The following is a 23756-nucleotide window of genomic DNA, read 5'->3' on the forward strand; positions in this document are numbered from 1 at the left end:
CACACGCATGCCGCTCCACGGGTCTGAAACGGGAGCCTGGCTCCTGATAACCAAACCAGAGCTCAAGAGAGCAAAGCTGAGCTACCTGCACCACGGAAACAGCAGCTCCGACATCAGCCTTCGGGAAAAAATCCGAGTTGACAGCAGAGGAGGGAAATGCTCCATTTGATCTGCTAATTGATGCTGACTGTTGAGTCAAGGAGCTGTGTTCTGGTTAACTCTCCATTTTGCTTCCCAGCCAACTATCTCTGATTAACGCTTGTTTCTTGGCTCGGGCCGATACACGGCTTTCAGGATCAAATGCTTTTCATCTCCGAGCTGTGCAACAGTAAGTGATGACTGGCACCGGCATGCTGGAGCGAAACCGCGTGGGAACAACAAAATTGTTTTGGAGAGCATGGCAGTGAAATACCAAACCCTTCAAGTTTAGGATTAGAGGCTTCTCCAATTGCTTGTTCTCGGGACTGATTTTGTGCTGGTTTTGTGCCCTCCTGGAAGACCGACCACGTACCAACACAAGCAGCATGGCTCCAATGCCCCTGTGGTTAAGCGAGACGTATTTTCCTGTATTCCAGGGGAAAATGGAAATATGTGGTTTCCGGCTTACTGACGGTTCGTAAATACCGCACATATTTTTAATTAAACTTTCTGGTGTAGCAGTTTGGTGGCGGCAAAGAACGTCAGGGGTTTTTGTGCACTTCCCTGAAACAACAGTTGTACAAAGGGAACCACCACTTCGCTGCAAAAAAACCCCCAGAGTTTATAAAGAGCCAAGCTCTCCATGCATGGCTAAATGTCCTCCCATGCAGCCTCACATTTCCAGAAGTGAGAAAAGCCATTACAGCTACACCCAGCAGACGTTTCAGTCATGGTCTCTTCTCGTCTATTTACAGCATTCACATTTTGACTGATGCAACCGCAAACAAAGCCGACAGTGAGATTCATCCCTGTTCCAGCCTCCGCTCCCTCGCAAGCGCCGTTCCCTCGGGCGCCGTGGGGGTAACGATGTTCAGCATCACAAAGCAACTTCCCTCCCTCCTGGCGGGCCAGGGACACAGGGGACTTTCCCCTTACGTCCCAACCGACAACAGCAAGAGGAATGAGAGAGGGGAGAAAGTTGGTGGAAACTCCCCCTTCGATCACCAGCGCGGTTTCTGAATTAAGGACTCCATTTTACTACCTTCTGCGGAAGGTGAGTGCCAGGGGGCCCGGAGAGCATCCCTTCCCTCCGCCCCGCTGCCGGCGGGGAACACCTGCGGCAGCTTTTCCCCGCGGGACAAGCGAGTGCTCCTCTTTAACACCAGCTCCGAATCCTGGCAACGCTGGAAAGAAGCTTTGAAATGCCGCAGTGGGAGCGTTAAGCGCAAGATGTGTCATTTGGAGACAGAAACGCTATTTTGAGATATAGAACATTCAGATATTTTAAATATTAACTATTAAAAGCAAACATTTTTTAAGTTCCTACACAAACACATATTTATAGCCCTGCTTGACACTGGCTGGCTGAGACGAGGCTCAGTCCCAAGCAATAACCATATGCACAGCATCAGGCCCTAGCCAGCCTTTAATTCATCACAACCCAAATTAATTCAGGCTGCATTTAAGTCTTGCCTAGGCCCAGCCCATAGAGAGCTCAGGACACTGGGCAATGCAGAGCTCCACTGCAGTTTAAGAGAGATGATAATGCAAACACTGCTCTGACCAGAGACGCACACCAGCGCTGAACCTCAGGTGCCCCTAAAGAGCGACTCAGCACAGCCAAACGGAAACCTCTGCAGGACGAAGGCTTTGTATCTGATCTTAGGAAAACTATTCAGAAATCACATTCATTTTCTCTAGGCGTCATTTTCATTTTCAGGCAAAGATGCATACAGCTCCCCTGTTGTCACCCAAGGGGAAGGAGGGTCTCTGGGCAGATGCCCTCAACTCCCACATCCCATCCAACACTCCCATTTTCTCCGGACCTTCCCCCGAGCAAAGACAGGCCAGCCCTCAAGTCCTGCCTGTGTTCCTGCTCAGTGTAGTGTAACGGCACAGAAAGGATCTAGGTGTTATTTTCAGTTGGTTTTAGTACGTATACAAGAAGTAGCACGAGTTGTGGTTCTGGGAGCAGAGAGCACAGGCACAAGAACACGATCGAGTTCGGTCGGATTCCCCTCGCACTGGGAGCCTGCAGCCCGGACCAGGGCAAGGAGGGGCTTGGGCCCCCCGCGCGGGTAGGACTGCCGGAGGTGCCCAGGCAGCGCTGCGCCCACTGGCTGCACTTCTCCCTCCTCCCAGAAACCGCAGGCCAGCCCTTACCCCTTTGCAGATTGCCACCGCCTCCTTGGACATGGACTTGGGGTAGGCTACATTGTGCTCCATGATGGACTGGAAGAGCTCGTCTTCATCTTCTCCCTCAAACGGAGCCTAGAGCAAAGCAAACAGAGGTTCAGCGGCATTTCTTGGTCTTTGAGCTTCCGTTTGCTGCTCTGATCCTCTGCCACGAAACCAGCCCCGGCTGCGCCGCGCGGCGACTCGTGTCTCAGCCTCGCAGTCCCCGGGGCCGCATCCACGGCTTCGTCTCCAGCACTGAGGAGATGGCCTCCCGCCGCGTGCCAGCAACAAAACAAATTACACGTCAGCATATGCTCACAACGGAATTTAACACAATCCCATAGGAATCAATTAAAATTCAATTACCTGGCCAGCTAACATTTCATAGAGCAGGACTCCAAACGCCCACCAATCCACGGACTTCCCGTAGGGCTGATAAGCAATTATCTGAAAACGACACAAACAGCAGGATTACACTCCCATTTTTAACCTGTTGGCACAATGCAAACTAATTTCAAGCTGCAGTCCAGGTCAGAAGGACAAGGTTATTTACTGAGGCAGCAGTCCCCAAATGGTGGGAAACTGCAACTATAAACACAACATGCGATAGGCAAAGGGTTCAGTAACTTTAAAAAAAATCATCAGCCTCCAAATGTGCGCTAAATATTAGAAAAAAAACAGAATATTCACTGTGATTTCAGACAGATTCATTCCGATTCAGACAAAACTTTAGCATATTTGTTGTGCTCTTGCCGACTCGTCACAGCCAGGCGCGTCGGAGCGGGAGCAGCAGCCGTTCTTGCTTACCCTTGATGCACTTTCGGATTTTTTTCCGCTGACTTCAGTGCAGTTGGTTTGAAATAACAACACAGCGATTGGCCCTCCGTGGATGGTACGTGGCCCTTTAAAGCAGACTTGCAGCATATGGGTAGCCAAAACCCTCTGCATTCCAGGCTGCCAGTTTGCTTTCTATTATTTATTGCAGAACATCCCTCACAAAATAACCTAATAACCAACAGCCCTACCCTTACCTGAGCAATGTGGTTGTTCTGGAGTTAGGACATAACTTCAGGGTTTGGGGTTTTTTTTTTAAATTCAAAAATACCAACACTTGTTTTGGATAAGGCACCAAAACATGAATTTTTGTATTTTTCCATGATTTACTCTGCAAAATCGGAAATACCCTAAATTTCACAATCATACGGCCCTGCAGCAAAGCCACCCAGCCAACCCGCCTCCGTAGCGCAAGTGACCTCACCCGTGCGTGTCGGTGGTTTGGGGCACCTACAGCTGAGCCCAGCGAGGGGGTCAGGCCCTCGCTAGCAAGACCCCACATACAAACAAGGCAAGGGGCTGGTGGAGAAACGGACCCAGCCCTGGGAGAGCCCCGCGGCACCTTCCCACGGCCCCTCTGCTGCTCGGCGCTCCGTCTGCCTCGGCTCAGGCGCGCAGCAAGACGCCGGGTCCGCGCCCTTGGCCGAGGGCTGCTGCCAGAAGGCAGCCCCCTCCTTCCTTCCCTTCGGCACGGGGGTCCCTCCACCCTCCAGCATGCCCACTGCAGGGGAGCAGTGACAAGGTCCAACCCACGGACTGCAGAAGGAGCCGGGCTCCCATGGGCACCGTTCTGCTCTGAAGGGTCTTCCAAGCTCCGGTTTATTTGCTGGGCTGCTGCTGCTGGGCGTCGTTTCAGCGTTTGGGGTTTGACAGGCCTTGGGCTTTGCCATCTGTTACTTAATGCAAAACAATTACACAATTTATTCATCCTAATTACAGAATTCTATTCTGCAAAGATTCCTATACTTGAGTACAAATGCAAATCTTACGCTAATCACAGGAGAACGTACACAGCAACCCGGTCCCAGAGGCCTGCTCCTGCCATTGCGAGCCTTGCTCCCGAGCAAGGCGCCAGTCCCACGGCTCCGTGGCTGCGGGCAATGCCTGCAACCTCAAGAGTCCTCATGTTCAGCCATCCCTGTCCTTGCAAAAGACCTCCACAGTGTCCAACGGGATCTGAACAGGAGGTACGTCAAGATGCAGGTCAGGTGCTGCCACCTCACCTAAGAAGAGATGAGTTCCATCCTGCGAAAGCATCAGCACCGCGGCAGGATTAGAGAATAAGAGTGGCACCAGTCTTCTCTTCTGTCCTGGTCCTGGTCCAGCCACACGTCTAACTGCGGTGACATGACTCCGAGTGCCTTGACAGCGTCCTGCCGTCAGGCCTGGTCCTTCCCACTGAGATCAGACATCAAGTTTCAGCTCTGAAATCCCTCGACCGAGTGCGCTTGAAGTTCCTCCCACTTGTTCTTTAGAAGATTTACGAGTGCTCTGGGAAATTTAGGTGTGAACTGTTCACACCATAAAGGCCCTTAAAAGAAAATAGTACTTAGAAGAAATCCTTGCAGAAAAGCAGTCTCTGTAAATTGAAGTCACCGACTGCGCGTTAGGGAAGGTCAAAACCCAAAAGCTGAAGAACAGGTTTTGTTCAGAGGAGATCATACACGCGGGGTCATGTGCACTCAGTACCTGTCACCTTGGCATGCAGAGCTGTGTCTTAGAACAGAAAAAGCCCTAAAAATGGGTCAAGCAAATCACAGGACATTTTTACCCTGAAGACATGTTGGCTCGAGAACATTGCAGCTTCCTAAGGGGAGGAAGCACAGTCCAGCAGAAGGGCTCTGGCGTGGAGCTACGTGCAGGGACCCCGGCTCTGCCACGGGCTTGGCCACCCAGCAGGAGACCACGCCAGAACGGTGTGCCCCTACTGCTGTTTACAAAGTCGGGGATGTGTATATTCACTCTTTTGAGACGCACTGGCAGCAGGCTTTAATACCATGCTGGGGTACCGTAGTGATTTGCACCCTAATTTCCCATCTTCTGTTTTTCTTTTGGAAAAATAAAAAATTAGAGCAAGCAGAAGAAAACAAGAGTTTAAGTGATAATGCTTAGGCAAATACCAAGAGAACTGGTCATTTGTCCTGCTTTGAAAGAGTATTAATCACACACGGCAACTGAGCTAGGCACCAACAGGACACCAATATTAATCTTGGTAGGACGCGGATACGTAATACACAGTTGAGCGAGTAATTAAAAACCTCTCTGGCTGCAGCAAAACACAATGTAGTTAGCATATAAGCGCATCTAACAATGTCCTAGCAAAGAGAATCTCTTTCTCTAAAATATTTAAATGAATAAATATTAATCTCATCATTGAAAATTCAGCAGAGTGAGAAGATTTTAGAGGGATATTTTTATGTTAAGGGAACAGGCATTTGGGAATAATTACCTACCTGAATTTCACAAGTCTGACATTAAATTGCGCCCATACAGCACTTCATGTAAGTGTCATATGTGACTCCATCACATAAGTAATAACCAAATGCAAATAATTTTGGAGTGATCTGGAGCTGCAGACAGGGAGCCTCTCCTCATCAGGCATGCAGCCCTTCGCTGCAAGTAGCAAGCTGGAGAGATCTAAAGATTGCCATTTCACATGGAATTATTATCCACTGATAATTCCATTTTTCCCCACCGGTCACGTTGTGCTGGCAGTGGCTGTCACACGTGGCGAGGGGCAAAGCCGAGCTCCTGGGCTCATCTTTTCCAGGAGCAAGGAAGCGTGTGAGGAGCAGCCCTGGGTGGGTTTGAGCGTGCCAAGGATCAGACAGGCGTGGGGACGCCAGTGCAGAGACATGGGAAAAACACCCAAAGAGGGCAAACGCTGCGGGGAGACCAGCACAGAGGATTTTCTGTACTTTGAGGCAGAAGCAGGGCACGGAGCCAAACGGAGACGCAGATCCAGCATCGCTGCATCCTTAAAGGCAGCTGTAGCCTTTGGGGGGATGGACAGTGCCGAGGGGATGAACGTCCCAGGCTGACAGCGAATTCACTAACGTCCCTGTTTCAATCGGAAAGCTGCCCAAAGCAAAGTCATCCCACGGAAAAGAGCATCGGTCAGGCTGCTGAAACACGTACAGAGCATCTGCTGCCTTTCTGCATCTCCTACCTCAGGTGCAATGTAGTCTGGAGTGCCGCAGAAGGTCTTGGTCGTCACCCCGTCCCAGATGTTCTCCTTGCACATGCCAAAGTCTGCGATCTTTATGTGCCCCTCGCTATCCAGCATCACGTTGTCCAGCTTTAGGTCTCTGCAAGGTGAAAGCAAAAGAATTATACAAAAGACCACTCGTGAAGCCACCCAGCAAAGAAACAAGTTTCCTGAGCCCAGGGGCTCTCTGGCAAGCGAGCTCTGGCTTCATCTCGCATCCAGACTCTTTGTAGGATAATGTTGGGGAAAATGAGTAAAAATAAGTCAGAGATCTGTCAGGATGAAGTGTTTATTTTACTTTTAACCCACAGGAACACCATGCTGGGCAAATCGCTTTTCAGTGTACGATGGAAAACACTCTCATCTAGCAGGGAGACAGATTTAATAGATTGGGGGTTTTTTGTGCCTATGAAAATCAAAGTGTACTTAAAGCTCACCAGCAATGCAGAAGTACCTACTCAGCAGAAGTCCCTGCATCACCTATGCTATGCTCCCCCATGAAAATACAAATCAGCCGTGTTTGTCTCTGATCCATGCCCGCAGAATATCTGTTAGTTCTATCCAACCCTGCAGGAGCTTTGCTCTTTAGCACAAATTGTAGAGACAGTTTCAGCTGTAGAGCTCCCGATCCGACTCCCAGCCCTGGCCGGCCCCTCCAGAGGTGGGTGCTCCAGCCTGAAGGACAGTTTTGTCGCAAACACTCAGTATTTCGGGTGCAATTCATCCACTACCAGCCATGTAATTACCACGCAGTTCTGTGATCTGTGCTGTTCCTGGCTTATGTTCTACACAGTAAAGCATTACTCAAAGGTCTCCATTTCAATATTGGAGCATGTCTGCAAGGCTTCCCTTGCCCGAGGGCTACATTAGGCGACGAGGCAGGAGACAGAGCAGCACGGTGGCGCAGGCACAAGCTGTGCCTGCCCGCCCATCGGCTCGGCCGGCCAGGTCTCTGCAGCTGCACGCCTCGTCTGCAGGTGAAGAGCAAGCGCACATCGGAGCTGGCGTGAAGGGCGCAGCGTGTCTGTGGGAGCCCTCTTCTCAGAGACCCCCGCCTGAAATACCCCATTGGGAACAGCCTGCCCAGCAGAGCCCTGGGGCTGCACCGTGCGCGAGGCTTAACTTTGTTAAGTAAGAGCCCAGCAAAAGGAACAGCATAATTTACAACTTCTTGCTGTTTTTTAAGACTTTTTTTCCAATTACTGTGTCAGTGCTTAGAACCCTGACGGGCCAAAGGCAGACGGACACAAGCCTGGATTGGGATTCGGAGGAAGGAAGGAAGGAAGAAGGGGCACTGGGGACCAGCAGACCTAGAATCTCTCTGCAGCAGCTGATGGCAAAAAACATCCCTCCCGTCAGGTTTGCTCCACTTCTTTCATCTTCGGAACAGTCTTCAGCATCTCATAACTTCAGTAGCACAGCTGGCATTTCTTTTTGCAAAGCAGTTAATGGTGTCTGACACTCATTAGGATGCTCTGCGCTACCTTGGGCTCTGGGAATACTCCCAAGCAGGCAAGAGCAGCGGAACACTAGTTTCAGTGCTTAACCAGCAGCCCCAGAGCCCGGTCCGGCACTTGGCAGTAACCTAGCTAACTCTGGATGCTATAATTGTATTGTGAATGGAAAAGAAGTTTTACGGTCTGACTTGCGCTGCAGATCTCAGAATAAGCCATTCATAAGCACTTACTCTAGTGTTAATGGTAAGAAAATAGTGCCCTGCACAAAATATGAGGCTCAGAATTGGTCCATGCTGCCAGTGAGTATTTGTGTCGTACGGAGAGAAACCATGAAACAGAGGCAAGAGAGGAACCAAAGCTGCCTTCCTGTAAAACGGGGACAAAGACAAGAACCTTCTCAAAAATCAGCGACACTACGAGGCTCCCAGCTCTGTTTCGGGTGTGCATACCAGACCCCCTCCGTGGCACTAGCAGGGAGGAGAGCCCCGCGGCCGGTGGCTGTATCGCAGAGCCGGCAGCGGGGCTGCAGGAGCCCTGCAGAGCATCGCGGTCGTTACACCGCTCTGGCTGGGGCTGGAGTGCTCGGGGGAAGAGAGGAAGGAGGAACTTGCTCACCTACCGATAAATGATGCCTTTGCTCTGCAGGAAGAAGAGGCCGATGGCTATCTCTGCTGCATAGAATCTGAAACAGAAGATTTAAAAGGAAGACTGATAATTAAAGGAGATGAATCAAAATGAAAACCTTTCAAATCCAATCACACTGTTAGGCATACATGACCAAAGGATAAAGACAGCCACAACATAAAAATACCAGACAAGTATCACACGAGCATGACACAACCCACCCTCTGCTCGTATCGGGCAGGGATGCGATCAGGTTGCTGTGGGCTAGCAGGGGGCTGTCACTTCTTGTTACACAAATTCTCATTAAGCGAGAGCCGGGATCTACAGCCATTCGTTACTGTGTGCTGGCAACGCGGCTTGAAAAGTTATCTGTCATCCCAGGGAGGCCGAGGAGATAACATGTACTGCCACCACTTGCTTTAAAGAATATTCTGGGTCTCAGAGGACTCTGCCAGAGTGCAAAACACCGGTTCAAACCCACTCGGGCTCCGCTTGCTGTTTGTGTTTTTTTAGTTAAGCACGTGAAGGCTTTCGTGAGCACATTCTGCTCTGTCCCGATTACAGGGAGCAGGAGCCAAAAGCCACCAGTTAACACTCGGGTTGGGAACCCCAGTAGAGGAGCCAAAGACCCAACGTCCCTCTCATATCCTGGGGAAGGGCGCGGGGCAGAACAGAGGCATGCTGGCAGCACAGTGGGCTGGGAGCTCACCAGCTCCTGCCGGTGTCTCCCAGGAAGCCTCCAAACCTCCCTGCCTGGTGCTTTTATGAAGGTCAATTATTTACCTATCAACAAGTGCAACGTATCCCAAAGAGGAGCTGGAGGCACCAGCATCTCTGGCACCAGGCAAAGAATCATCCTGCACCTTCCCATTCCTGCTGTCCTTCCTTTCCCCTCCCTTTCTGCCCAGGACTTGCACCACAAAAGCCTGTGCCTTGGACTATATTTCCAGCTATATGACAAAGGTACATCAAATACCTACCCTGAAGGTGCCAAACTAGGGCTACTGAACTTACACAGCATGTGGCTCTTTAAACCTCCCAACCTGCTGGATCTGGTACATTAAGTCCCCGCCATTCACGTATTCCATCACAAAATACAAGCGATCCTAAAGGAAAAAAAGCAAACAATTAGCAGCAGAATCAGTAGAGTGGGGAACCTGCAGGGGTCAGAAATAAGGACCAAGGCAACTGACAGCTCCAGTCTGTATTTTTCATGGCAATACAGTTATCACCATTGCCCTCCCCAAGGGGTGCAGGTGAAGCTCACGTTCACGCGGAGCCCGTAAGACAGACGTACTAATTCCTTTGCAACGCTCTGGACTTAAGCTCTGCACCTTTGCAGATAGATCCGATGGAGAAGGCAAGTGGAGGAATTCCTACAGCAGAGGTTTTTCACTTCCCATTAATAAATTTGCTCTCGTTCTTCACCGAGTCCATTTTGCAGGGAGTTTGATGAGACAGCTCCTTGCTGGTATTTCCCCAGGCACTGCACGGCTTACAATTAAGAGGTGCACAGGAGACGTGAGCACTTCCTACAGGGACCAGCCTCCGCGCCCAGGCAGTGACCAGTACGATTTGGCCAAGCACCAGGAGGGACGTGCGACGTTCCCAGCTCACCGGGAGCAGCCTGCGGCAGTGCCGGGGACGCGTGTGCCTGCAAGGGACCCAGCAGCCCCCGGTCAAGCCGGGGAGGCAGGAGGAGGCTGCAGAGCCCCCCGCCTCCCGGCAGCCCCAGTACACCCGTCTCCTCGCTCCTCCCAGCCTGGTCTGAGGGTACGCTTAATGCTCACACATGGTTAATTAATTAATTGTTAAGAGTAGAACAAACAGGACAATCAGTGACTTTGAACAATTAAAATACTTGCTAGTAGGTGCGATCACAGCCACCTATAAGCACACACTGACTTTGCCTCTAATGTGTAACACACGCTTTGCTCTCATTAATTAAGACTCTCCAGATTAAAGCACCTCTCCTCTTCCGCAGTGTGGCAGCCACATAGGTACAGACCTAAGAAATTCCCAAGTAAGCTTCTGAAGCGACGCGTTTTTCTCTGCACCGCGCTGTCCCCAGGAAAAGCCAAGCCATTTGCATGGGCAGGCTCGGGCTTGCACCGTGCGCTGCCCTGGAGCCACGGTGAGTGCGGTGAGCTGGTGAGGGTGTTGTACACACAGCACAGCTCCTGCATTCATTGCTAGCGTTAGTCTTGCTGGATGTAAGCCCAGTCCTCTAAACATTGCTGGAATTTTGAGAAAAGTGTGGGCCATGATCAACCCCAAGGAGAGCAACAAGGCAAGAAACAAGACCTGAGCACTCCCACAAAGCTCAGAACCGTGGATTAATAAAACAAAAGCAGCTGGACTTATCACGCTGCATCCCGAACAGAGCTCTAGCACGAGCCCTGCAAGTCCTGGGAGGCAGAGGAGATTTGGGCAAGTGGGAGCTCCACACCAGCAACACCTTTACCCTGGGGAATCCGCCCTTGGAACACTGCTTTCCTCTGCTGTTTCACAGCTCTTTTTTTTTAAATGGGAAATGGCTGTGAAGAAAATAGTGCAAGACTGCCAAAACCACCAACTTAAACCTGCCAGGAGCGCAGGACGTTTCTCAGGGAGGGAAAAGTGATGGCTCCCACTGGAGCGCAGGCAGGAGCGGGACACAGACTGCCTTCCGAGTGCATCTTCCCTGCCAGCAGACATCTGTGCTCCGACCTGCGCGCGTCAGCTATGGATGAGAACAGCAAAGCACCGCGTAACATCAGGCCTGAGTCACCATTCTTAAAAGAAGCAACCTTCTACAGCCTTCCGAAACCCATCACGGGGCCTCGATGCACAGGAGCCCAAAGACATCACCGGGCTCACCCCAGCCCCGCACCACGGAAGGGAAGACACAGAGGCTGGAGCACTGCGAGAGCTTCAGGTTTGCAGTATTACATAATAATTCGTAATATTTCCCATTCTTCATTTCCTCCTTAAATAAACCTCGCCCTGCTTTAACACAGTAAGGACAAGGAGCCCAGAAGATATGCAAATGTGAGCATTACCATAATAAGGGCTGCGGAGTAACTCCGGTAATCAGCTCCTCCACCCCAGGCGCAGCACAGCCTGGCGATGCGCAGCCCATCCTGACAGCGGGGCGGCCTCAAAGGTAATTAAATACGGTACCGAAGGGGCAATCAGGCTATGTAAAACATGTGGCACTGATGGGATAGAAAAGAGATTTCAGCTTATCAGATGACTGGGAATTTCGGCGCATATCCCTCTGTAAATGACTGCCTCTGCCACGGCGTCAATCCGGTTCGGCAGTAAGGCACGGGGCAGGCAAAGTCACCTTCAGCAGCCATTGTCACGCTAGTCATCCTGTGACAGTAACTGGAAAGGAAAGCAATATTGTGCTCATTTGCAGCTGTTTCCTAAATATATCGATCAACTTCAAGAAGGAAGAATATTAAAAAGATGGTCTCTTGAAACAGCCAGCTGAGCTCTAAAAGCAGGATTTGAGCTTTCCTCATTTGGGTGGAGAAGAGAATGGTGCTTCAGAGAAAAAAATGTCATGAATAAAGCAGCCAGATGGCTGGCCAGCCCACAGGCTGGAAGAGAGGGATGGATACGGAAAGCTGTCCTGGCTCTTGTCTATGGCAGAGAAGGACGGGGTCTGTCCAAGCCTGCAGCATCCAAACTCACTGAGCAACAGCAAGTTACGGACAGGGAAATGCCCCCTGCAGAGACTTGCACGGAGCTGGTCAAACACGCTCGCCCCTTCCTTGGGCAGCCAAGGCGCAACTCCCGGGGCTCCTTCCAGTACCCTCCTGCTTCTCACTAACCACTCGCTGGGCCTCCTCCTGCCTGGCTCCCTCCCCACTGGGAACCAGAGTCAGAGCCAGGGCAACAGCCGAGCTCCCCAGCCACCCGTTAGCGATCATTTCGCAGCGTCACTGCTGCTGCTGCGCCCTTTGCTGCTGAGCCCCAGACGGAAGCGAGGTCGTCAGCGAAGGCACGGCGAGGACACCCGGGGACACCCGGCTCACCCCGCTCCCGGGAGCCCAGGCTCAGACCCAGGACCTTTTTGGGGCAGAGCACCCCAAGATCCCTCAGCCGGACCAGCGCGGGGCTTTTCTTGTCCTTCAGACCCAGGCAGGAGCTCTCTCATTGCTCATCTTCACTTACTCTTTAAAACGCAGATTTAGGGCTTTTCTCTCTCCCGCCAGCCGCTGAACTCACAGTCCCAGCTGAGAAGCGCGCTCCGGACTGTGCTCCCAGAAATCAAAGTGCTTTGTGCCAGCATTTGATAATACACCCTGCTATACATTTTGATTACATTACAAATACGATTACTATTAAGCTACTATAGGACTGCCAGGAATAATCCTGCGCTGACTCACTTCAGATGCCAGAGAGATGCTGTGTGAAATAGCTTCTCCTGCCACATTTTGATTACTGTGCTGCAAAGCCAGTCCACAGGCTTTAAATACACTGAATGTGTTTGGTAAATGAAATTTCGGGGAGAATATTAAAATGTAATCCTCCTGGATAGCATTGTCATCGTTCTAAAGGACTCTGCTGATTCCCGCTCCCTGCTCCCGCTGACACGTACCTGGACATTTTTATTCACAGGTTGCTTGCAGGCTGGCCAGAGATTGCTTTAAAGGTCCCCTGTCCCCTTCCCCACTCCCCCTCCCCACTTCTGATTTGTACAAAACTCAATCACACGCCCATTTCAAACTGAATTTCCTGCGGTTTGCATTAGGTTTCACCCTCTACTCCAATTTTTGATCACAAGAATGAATCCCGAGACAAAGCGCAGCACTGTGCTATTGAATCATAACGGACATCACGGGCAGGGGGGCACCTGAGGGGCTGGGAAATTGCATCTAACGCCATCAACAGCTCCCTGATGAAAAAATCTCAGGGGTGCAGATATTCTCCGTTGCAGCCTCCAGTTTAACGCACGCACATTTTGTTCATGGAGGCATTTTCGCAAGCAAACCGGACAAGTTGTGAGGTTGCCAAGGCAGAAAACACATGGCTGCTTTTGGAAGTGTAGTGATGCACATCCAGAAAAGAAACATGAATAAAAGCAAAAGCATGTTTTCGAGAAGCTAAAATGCGTGACCAGGGCAGAAGTCCCTACAGCTCCGTCCACATCGCTCCTGGGCGCCCTGCAGCCACCCCGCAAGGCACTGGTCCTGGGTAACTGGTGACACTGGATGTCTGGAAGGGGATTTCTGCCCACAAACTCACCACTGAAGCCAAGTGACTAAAATCCGTTTTGCAAAGTGTCAGACTCCCCCTGCTCAATGTTCAGGGCCCAGCAGGGTCCCCAGTCCACCCTGCCCTTTGCCCAGGGACAAGCTGCGGCAGCACCGGCACTTACCATCGTCTGAAAGCAGGAGTGGAGCTGGGTCAGGAACGGAGGCTTCCCGGAGAGGGCCAGGACGCGTTTTTCAACCATCGTGCACTCTACGTCATCGTCCTGGATAACGACGTCCTTCTTCAAGATCTTAATGGCGTAGAGCTCGTCGGTGCCCTTCCTCTCCGCCAGCATCACCTGCACGAGGGAGAGGACACACGCAGGATAAAGGACAACGTGCATCTGCAACGCTTCTAGCTTGCCATGGCCAATAGTTAAAAATAACGGCTTGCTTATTATCCTGCGGCTCCCATTATAACCCTGAAAAGAGTCACAGGCGCCAAATGATGCAGAAGGCTACCAGTGGTATTTCCAAAATTATTCAGGAACCTTAAGTCTAACCAGTAACACATCTACTTCCTCGCCACCTAGCCACCCCGAGGAAGCCAGTCCAAGGGGTTTGCTGGTCACCCTCCATCACCTCTCACACCCGAGTCGGGCCCCGGTTCGGCACCCTCAGGGTGCAAGCAGCATCGGGGGAGGGCGTCAGGAGCTTGAACGCAGAGGCCATCAAGTTATGAAGTGGTAAAAACGTAAAGTGGAAAAGAGTTAGTATATAGCCAATAGTCAGAAAAAGCCAGCAAGGTTTTCTCTGCCTCGCACACCCCCTCCACAACGCGCACAGTGATCAAAACCCAATTATGTGCCGGTCCATCACCCAGCCAAAGCCCCTCTCATGCAGAAGAATCCATTCAACCTCCCATTTTAAACCAGTTCCACCCATTTGCAGGTTTCTTTATTACAATAAATGGGATGCACTGCTTCTGCTGGTGCAAATTGCCTTCATTAATCACATCAGCCCCAGTGAGGATCCCCAGACCATCCACCACGCTCCATCAGTGTAAGCTGCTCCTTGGGCTGCCGGCAAAATAAACAGACTCTGAAACCACACTTTGCTTCCCATTTTCCCTCCTCGCACTCTCCCATCACGTTAGATCCGAGCACTCAGTGGAAATGAAGTGCTTTCCATTTGAACGAGTCCGCAGAAATCCTCCAGTCACATCAGGAACAGGAGTTCGGATGTTTTGAAAATAAATTATGAGAAGTCAACATCAATAGGGTGGAACTGAAATGCATTTCACGCTGTAGCAGACTGACAGAGGAAACATGAGTGGGTCTCACAGACGACTTCTGAGACACTCAGAACAGCAGAACTAACCCTCTTGTCGGCCCGAGGCAGACGGCACGGGGCCGGAGCCCCGCGCTCCCCATCGCAACGTGCCCGGCTCCCGCGCAGAGCTCCAGCCTCCCCAGGGAGCTGGAGCTGGGGCAGAGCCTGTCCCGGGGCTCTTCCCCGGGCAGAGCAGCCCCTTTGGTCTGGGGAGAAGGCAGCCACGTGCCAGCCCCGGGGCAGCAAGGCATGGGAGCCAGCCCCGGGACTGGGGACGAGGCAGGGGAGCCAGCCCCGGGACCGAGGTCTGCGGTGCCCACCCACTTGTTAGAGTGAAAATACCAGTCCAATTGGGAAGAGTACTTTCTGAAAGCACGTGGCTCTGGCTCGTTTCAGGCGCTTGGCTGCGGCGCTGGAGAGGCTGGCTGTCCTTGACACGCTGCTTGTCAGGCTTAGCCGGGAACGGCATCGGGGCTCCTCAGCGCCAAGTGCTTCGCAGAAGCCACTGACATTTACATTTTCATCAGCAGGGCCAGGATTGCAGCGACCGCACGCCACGCTCGGCTGTTGGCAGCGCTAAAAAGCAGGCTGACAGCGTCAGTGACCTCAGGAACTTATTTACTCGCTGACGTTTGAAGAAAGTTGAGAACCCGCAGCCCGAAGCAGCTCGGTGTGCTGCTGTGATGCAGCCCAGCAAGGCACAGGCACCGGGACCAGATTTGTGCTTCATCCTTCCCTGGTACCAGCTCCCTGAGGTGTCTTGCATCAGCTCCTTGCACCAAACCGAGGAGCTCTCCTCGCAGGAGTGCCCACGGGCACGGACAGACCGGGGCCCTGCCTGCAGCGGCGGGACAGGGTGCCAGGGCAGCAGAGACAGCAGCTTCCCATGGATTCTGCACCTCTGCCCTCCCCTGCAATTCTGCACAAACTGCACCGTTTCATTTCATTGCCTCCATTTACCTTCACCATTTTTACATGAGTTGAGGTTTACCGGTCACCGTGCGCAGGTGCTGAAAAATGGGGCTGATTTTTAAGCGGTAAAAGCAGATGAGCTTCAGCAGCTCAAAGTTGGTGGAAAAGAGAAGTGACTGCTCCAAGAGCGCAGTTTGTGGGAAGATGAAGCCTGTTACCTGGGAGTGAGTGGTTTATATGCAATACCAATTATATGCAGGCAATATCAATTATATGCAGCAAGGCAATATCAATGATATTCCCTTGCTATCCGTAACCCTTTCAGAGAAAAAGTAACTAAACCAGGGAGCCTCTGAGCCTGGCGTCTGCTGCTGCCCCGAAGGGACCGCGCCAGGGCGGGGGGTGGCAGCAGGAGCCCCCTTCGGAAGCCCAGATTGCCGTCCCAGGCAGGGGTCGGAAAGCATCCTGGTGCTTCTCCAGACATTTTCCTTGGAGACTCTCAGGGAAGAGCGCGCTGTTGTTGGTAACAGAGCGTGTTTGGGGATAAACCCACCAGGAGACTTCCCTGCGGGTACACACACATCAAATGTAAGGGTAAAATCAGCTGCTGGCAAACAGGGTTCGGCTGTAGTAAGTAACACCGAAGGGGAGCCGAACCCTGCCGGGGCGATCGCAGCCTGTCCGGCACAGCAGAAAACCCAGTGAGAGCGGTGGGTGCCAACGAGACGTCAGTCCGCGATTCCCGCCCTACTGGGGACGTGGCTACCACCGCCCCGGTGCGCTCGGTCTCTGCAGCGCAGCGAGAGGCAGAGGTTGGCTCGCCTACCACGCTAAATGCAAAAAACTGCTCTAGGGCTTATACGGATTGCGAATGTTTCATGTGGTAGCTTCCCCATGGCGTGGCAATCCCGAGCCACAGCTGAGCCAAGCAGCCCTGCTTTACTGAAATGTGAAAGGCAAAAGGACTTTGCAGCTGCCTAAAAATCAGCTGCACTACACCCAGAGCGAAGAGGCCAAGTGTGAGAGCGTGCGTCTGGGTGAGCGCAGAGGGATGCTGCAAGCCACACGTTAACTACATTTCTCGCTCACATCTGGGCTGGCAGAGGAAGCAGCTCCAGAAGCGCACACTGAGACTAATGCCGCTCAGGATGCTGTAATCGCTGTGAATTTGCATACGCAGAAGAGATTGCAGGCTCTGGGCTATGGCCAATCGAGAAAATACCTTCTGCGCCCTGAGTGACAGGCACAAAGTCTACACAAGCGTTAGCAGACTTGGCCTGTTCGCTGAGCAGAAGACAGGGCCGCTCGCAGCCTGCGGAGCTCGCGCAACCGTCTCCGACTCCGTCTCGCTCCGAGCCTGCCCGCGGCAGCTCGGCGGTGCAGTGCCAGCGCGACAGCTTGCAGCGCAGAGCCGTGCTCCGTCCAGCTGCGCAGGGGAGCCCGCTCCGAGCTCGGTGCTCTCGGTGCGCCGAGGGCTGGCTCAAAGCTGGCTCCGGCACGCTGGCATCGCCGTTCCTATGGTGACTGCAGCGCGGGTACAGCTAAGATCTCAGGAGAAGGACAGCCACCGGTGAGCGGGCTTCAGCAACGGCTGATCATGACACAGCGAGTAAAGAAAAAGATTGGGACCCATTGCACTGTAAATACAAGAAGACTCAAACAAGCGAATGCACCCAGCGCAGTTTGGTAGCGCCCTGAACAGAGCTGCGCCCAAGATGCGCGTTGGTAAAGGAGGGAGCGTGCACCCAGCCCTCACCATGCGCCCGGGGGCCAGAGCACGACTCTGCAAGTCAGAGACCGAGTCCCTGCCCGAGCGCGCCAACTACCAGCCCTTCTGCCACTTTTCGTCCCAAGCGAGGAGAGGAAAGCATTTTACAGCTTGAAGATTATCATAGGACATGTAAATTGTCTCCCATTGCACTCTAATCCATAACTGCAGAGGCAAAAGAATCAGCTCCGCTCAGAAAAACACCATAAAACCCCCAGAAAAGATTGACAGCTTGATAGCATGACAGATTGATTAGCTGCAAAAACATGAGCAAGCCACATAATTTAACTTTCCTCTATTTATATTACAGCAAAGCAAACCCAGGGTGGGCTGTGCCAAGCGCTGCCTTCTTCAGACAGGAACCTCTCCCTTCCCCTTGCCAGCCCAGCGGAGGACTGCCACCAGGTACCGCTCCCGGGGGCAACGGCGGACCCCGCGGCCAGGGAGCCCAGGAAGACCCGAGACCACCAAGGAGCACCGAGGGCCACCCTGCGTCCTGGGGCTGAACACACGGTCCCAGGGACCGTGCACGCCCGAGCCCCTGTCCCTGAGCTATTTTCCAAACCGGAGCTGTTTTCCATCCCCTAAACCTTGGTGCCTGGCTCTGTGGGGACCTCCATCTGCCAGCTCTCTCTCTGGAAAGCAGACTGCATTCTTTTTAATTTTTTTTTTTGGGGGTGCAGAAAAAGCTGATATTTAACTTGATTTATTCCTGTAATATAGAGTATTTGTTTGGGTATGCTCCAGCATAATAACTGGAGATATTCTGATGCTGAATGTAGAGAAAGCAAGTTTATTAAACTCCACCGAGGCCAACACGTAGGTACTCCTGACCCTGGACAGCGGTGGAGAAAAGTACTAAGCAGTAAATCTGAGCTACTGATGCCTAAGGGTTAATACGCTTATGCCTGACAGAGACTCGCTAAAACTCTGTGGTTATGCTCAAAGAGCTCTCTCAGCCTGCTCAGCAGCAGGGACCGGGAGGAGGGAGGCTGGCAGCACGCAGCCAAGCACAGGAGCCGGCGGTGCCAGCCCTGGAGAAGGGTGCCACTGCCACGGACGTGACCGGCTGCTCGGCACGCCAAGGGCAGGGAACCTGCCGGGAGCCGAGTCCGGAGAGCTGGGCTCTGGGCTCCTCTCCCCACCAGCCGAGCGCTGGCATGGCACGGATCTGCACGCCTCTGCCTGGCTCCTTCCGACACATCTGGCACCTCTGCGCGAGTGCAAACCGAGCAGGTAGCAAAGCGTCCTCTGCAGCACGGCCCTGCAGCCGGCACCCTCCGCCGTGCCACCTCGGTGTCCCCGTGCCGGGGGGACGGGCAGCGGGATGCCGGGAGGCAGGAGGGGAGCTGCGGGGGAGCGCTCCCCGGCGAGGCGCAGGCACACGTGAGGGTGAGGCTGCATCTAACCGTAGAAACCAACGTGCTGTTTTAATAAGCACTAATTAGCATATTTATAACATTCTGTTCCAGGGAACAGTTTCTGTCACACATTCCCTTATATAAGCCATGATGCCGACTGAAGAGTTTGCTAATGTTTCTCAAATTAAAAGAAAGAAGAGGGGGGGAAAAAACCACAACTACAGAGTTTCCAGATGCCAAGCACAGACTTTAAAAGGGATTAGGTGTTGGGAGGGAGAGAAAAAGGGCAAAAGCGACATGGAAACGGGGATATGCACGCGTTACTGAGCAAGAGCAGCACGAGCACAACGCACGGAGCTTTCCTGCTCCCCCACGTTGCCAACCCGCAGCAAAGGTGTGAAACACAGAGTAACGGCAGCCTCCTCCCCGGCGGCATCGCCGGCAGGGGAACTGCAGGCTGATGCTCTGGATGCTGGGGACCATCAGGAACTCCCCGTTCTCCTCCTGTCACAGATGCTTCAGGGGATCTCTAAGCTCTCCACCTCCAGAAAGGGAGCAAACACCCGTCTAGGGAGGCTGGGACCTCCCAGAGCTCAAACGCCAGCAGCAAAAGGCTGGGGGAGGGAATGGGTGCAGCTGGGAAAGGCGGGCTCACCCCTTGTGCTCAGCAGGCGAGGGGTGAGCATCCCTCCCCTGGCATTCTCTCCTTGCACACGCCGCCCACCCAAGAGATGTGCCCAAAGGCAGAGCAATATTCCGTGCAATTAAGGCAATTCACTAATCAGAGCAGCATCAGGCCATCCACCGCACCGGCAAACACCGCGCTGGTGCGCAGCCCCAGCAGCCCACCTTCCTGCCCGCTCCGGGCTGCGAAGCCCGAGCAGCCACCCGAGGACTGGAATTTCTAATGGAAATCATGACAAAGTTGGCCAGACCCCAAGAAAAATCAAGGCTCCAAGTCACATAATTACTGGAAGAATGAAATTCTGTTAGCACTCGTAACCGGCCTGGAAAGTTAATTAAAATGTTCACGTATATTTGTAATTGTTAGAGAAAAAAATGGCCAAATAAAAAAGAGCTTTAAAGACACAGTACACACCCTGCTTCCCAAAAAAAGTGTCCGATTTTTGTGATGGTCTGATCAGACATCCCAGGTCTTCATCACTCTGACACAGCAGTGCCACAGTCTGGAAGGGAGCCAAGGAACTGGGCTCCCATTACCGTGACACCAGTGCTCCCATTACCGTGACACCAGTGCTCCCAGGCAGAGCCAGGACCGATCACACTGGAGCAGCCTTGCGACCACAGCTCAGAAATGCTAGAAACACGTGTGTTAAACACAGAAAGTGCAAAGGCGTATGTTGTACCACACCTTCCCAAAGCTTCCTTTTCCCAGCACCATCAGGAAATTGAAATCCGAAAGTTTCATCCGATCTCTGCTCCCGTTGTTGTCGAATTTAGAAATGGCATTTGTTGTCTTCTCATCCGCAGCCTTGGACCCTGTTCCAATCTTGGCTCTCTGCAAAGATGGAGATGGGACGGGGAGAAAAGAGAAACAATTACTGAAAGCAGTGTGGAGAAAGGTCATTATAAAACCAGGCAGTGCTCCCGAAATCCCACGTTAATGAGCTCTTTTCCAGGTCAAACCCTACCCTCAGCTACGGGACCTTCTCCGTAAGCGTGACAGGGACAGCACCAAGAAGGGCACCGGAGACGTTATCAGCCCCAACACATTGCACTGTTTGGCTGATTCCCAGTTAATCTCTGCAAGAGCAACCGGGAACCGCATCTGCCCGTTACCCCGTCACCCCTCGCCCCGCAGCCAGCGGGACACGGCAGCCTGCGCGCCCGGGGAGCTACCCCGTAACGTGCTCTAGGTCACCCGAAGTACAAAACAGAGGCTTAAATAAGCTTTTTCTTCTCAAAGCTGACTTCTGTCTCTCACCTCACCAGAAAAGGACAGGTGAATATAAATATATCAAGGTAAAACACAGGACTTTTTATCCAGCTCCACCCCCGTTACTATCTGATATTGAAGAGAATTGCATTCCCGTGCCAGTTCAGGCTGAATGGAGGAAGCTACAAATCCATTTTGAACAAACCAGAATAGAAAGCACTCCTCCTGCATCCCCAAGCAATCGTGCGAGCTGCTGCCATCACAATTGCTTATTAAGGAGCCTCACAAAACCCCCACATTTTTAAACACAAAATCTCATCAGCGGCTCGGCACCTCCTCATTGGTCCAGGGGCTATCTAATTTGCTGAACCACAGTTTGTAAAAGCTATCTCACAATTTATTCGGTTTTAATTTTTAGAAATATGCGACAGTGTAAGGCTTGCGCTGAGCTCAGTCTAGCGTGAAATTCCATTAACCCGATTCCAGCAGTTCAATTTGGCTGCTGCTCGCAGCTCCTCCAGATAGGAGCCTCACAAGTAATCTCCAAGCCCTTCCTGCTGCTAATTGGTTCTTGCAAGGTTCTCCGTGCTGTAAAATTCTCCATTCAAGGTCACCTGCAGCACCTACAAACATCTGAAAAACTCCTGCACTGAAAACTAAAGGAATGGTCTCCCGGATTTGCAAACTCCGTAACTGCTAAGGCAGCTCTGCCCCGGCGAGGAGGCTGAGCCCACTCCACAGCCACCGGTACCTGCCACCACCGCTGCGAGCGGAGCCACACGCACGGCACGCCTGCTTTCCAATGGGGAAAAGTGCATACATCGAAAAGGAAATAAAGTCACCTCTCCCAAAGCACAAGGGTTTTTCCTCCTTGTAACCTTTAGGCTCTCACAACATCCCCAAAAGAAGGGGATACCCAGCCAGAGCATTTTACTTCACATCAGCTCTGGCACCGACCGAAAGCTGCTCATTGCACTTGGCCACAGGGATCCAAACGGGGGCAACCGAACAAGAGCAGCTCTGCGTCTCCACGACGCCAGGCCTGTGTTGTGTAAGTTTGCCTTCAGCAGTCCTCACCCTGCTGTATTTCAAAGCTATCTCCAAAAGAAAGGTGTACTTATCGGCAGGCAAAACAGTCATATTCGGTGAAAGCTCCCTAAATACTCTATCACAGCTGAAAAACAATCTTGTCAGATCAGATCAGACACTAAATTAACCTCTGTGAAAACAAGCTGTAATAAAATTCAAGGGCAATATTATGCTTCCATTAAATGGCACCCAAAAGCACACCTCTGCATGTGAGGAGCCCGTATCCTCCCACAGCTCTGCAGCCCGGCAGCACCGGGGGGCCCACGGGACCCAGTGAAACGCCGACCAAAGCAGGGGGAGGCTCTCGGTCCTGCGCAGAGCCGAAAAGGGCAACACGAAGAGGGGGGAAGGAAGAGGACTTTCATTTCCTTCATCCCAGCAAACCGGCCAGCTGCAGGCACGGCGTCACCAGCAGCGCCGGCAGATACCCGGGCAAGCACCCGGCACCCCAGCGTGAGAGCGACTTCAGGTCCCTCCTGCTGCCTACAGCTGCTCCCGCGTCGGCAGAGGGGCTGCTTCAGTCACAGCCAGTCTTGCACTTGACCTGAATTTGCAGCATCACGGTACGTTCGCAGGAGACAAGATGCGGATATAAACGCAACGCGACTTCCCTGATAAAACAGGCTCAGCGTGTAGCTTGGCCAGGAGGGGGAAAGGTCTTTCGAGAAAAGAGCCCAAAATAAGAGCTGGGGAGATGTAAAGATCGTCATCCCCGAGTGAAGCGTCTTACTTTCGCTATCGAGTGTCTCTAATGCCTACCTCTAAGTGAGTACAAAAGGCCTTTAACCAGCTTTTAATACACTCCTGACGCTCACACAATCTCGAGACCTCTTTAAGGTTTACAACTGAAGTGTGCCACATATTGCTCACAAAATTTCTTAAAAAAAGCACTTGACCTTCGTTATCCAACTCCATTTGTCATAGGTTAATTTACTACATCTGAATTCATGCAATAGCAGCTGACGTTCACGTCTATCAAGCTGTCCCAGCAAGAGGCTGATAAAGACCGAGCAGAACTGGCAGGGGATGTAGTGCAAGGCTTCACGCTGCGCCTTTGTCTCAGGACGCTTTCTTGTCAAGCCCAGGACGTGCCCGCTGCAGACAGAAGGCTGCAGGAAGCGCAGCAGCAGGACCTCAGCCAAGAACGGCACCGCAGGCTGCCAGAAAGGGGCATTTTTCCAGCCGGCAGCTCCGCGAGCATCCGTGCGTCTTCTGCGTCGTCCAGGCTGACGCCTCAGCCCCTTCAGCTGGGTGCTTTTGCAATATTAAGTGCGCTCGAAATATAAACCTGTCACACGCGTCTCAACTTTGTCCTATTGATTTGCGCTGCCCAGGAACAGGCAGGATCGAGCAGCAGTAACGCAGATCGATTGGAGGATTCTTTTTAGTCCTTATCGTCTGAAACGCCGTGACAGCAGCCCGGCTGCTGCATCGCAACCAGGCTCCAGCACGCTCCTCGCCCCCGGGGACGCCAGCACCAGGCATCGCTCAGCTGGACAGGGATTTCTTTCCTTGTAACACTGACTTGCTCACAAAGGAGGATGCGATAGGGGAAGACGCAGCAAGGTGAGGGTACAGATGTAGTCTGGCAGAGCAGAATGACAGCTCTGGACAATGTAATTTCTGATCCGTAGACAACTCATCATCTGACTTCCGACATACGTACCGTTTTAACACCACTGGAACACCAAGAAATGCAATAAAACCAGGTAGTTAGTTCTTTATAGAGCTGACGACCATTGGTTGTGTGCCAGCTGTTGTATTAGAACTAT

At 52.3% G+C, this 23756-nt stretch overlaps 1 protein-coding gene across 2 annotated transcripts in view; it reads right to left on the bottom strand.

The window, feature by feature from the left end:
- The window catches only part of PRKCB (protein kinase C beta), a 135385-nt gene that overhangs the window by 19509 nt on the left and 92120 nt on the right, over positions 1 to 23756 (bottom strand). For both annotated transcript variants that reach the window (XM_072878120.1, XM_072878119.1), the window contains exons 9-15: positions 20371 to 20517; positions 13811 to 13984; positions 9454 to 9545; positions 8435 to 8497; positions 6320 to 6458; positions 2683 to 2763; positions 2302 to 2409 (exon numbers count right to left, since the gene is read on the bottom strand). In XM_072878120.1, coding sequence (XP_072734221.1) covers positions 2302 to 2409; positions 2683 to 2763; positions 6320 to 6458; positions 8435 to 8497; positions 9454 to 9545; positions 13811 to 13984; positions 20371 to 20517 — 804 coding nt within the window. The remainder of the gene's footprint in view (positions 1 to 2301; positions 2410 to 2682; positions 2764 to 6319; positions 6459 to 8434; positions 8498 to 9453; positions 9546 to 13810; positions 13985 to 20370; positions 20518 to 23756) is intronic.

The sequence above is a fragment of the Ciconia boyciana genome, chromosome 13 (assembly GCF_034638445.1).
Source record: "Ciconia boyciana chromosome 13, ASM3463844v1, whole genome shotgun sequence".
Lineage (NCBI taxonomy): Eukaryota > Metazoa > Chordata > Aves > Ciconiiformes > Ciconiidae > Ciconia > Ciconia boyciana.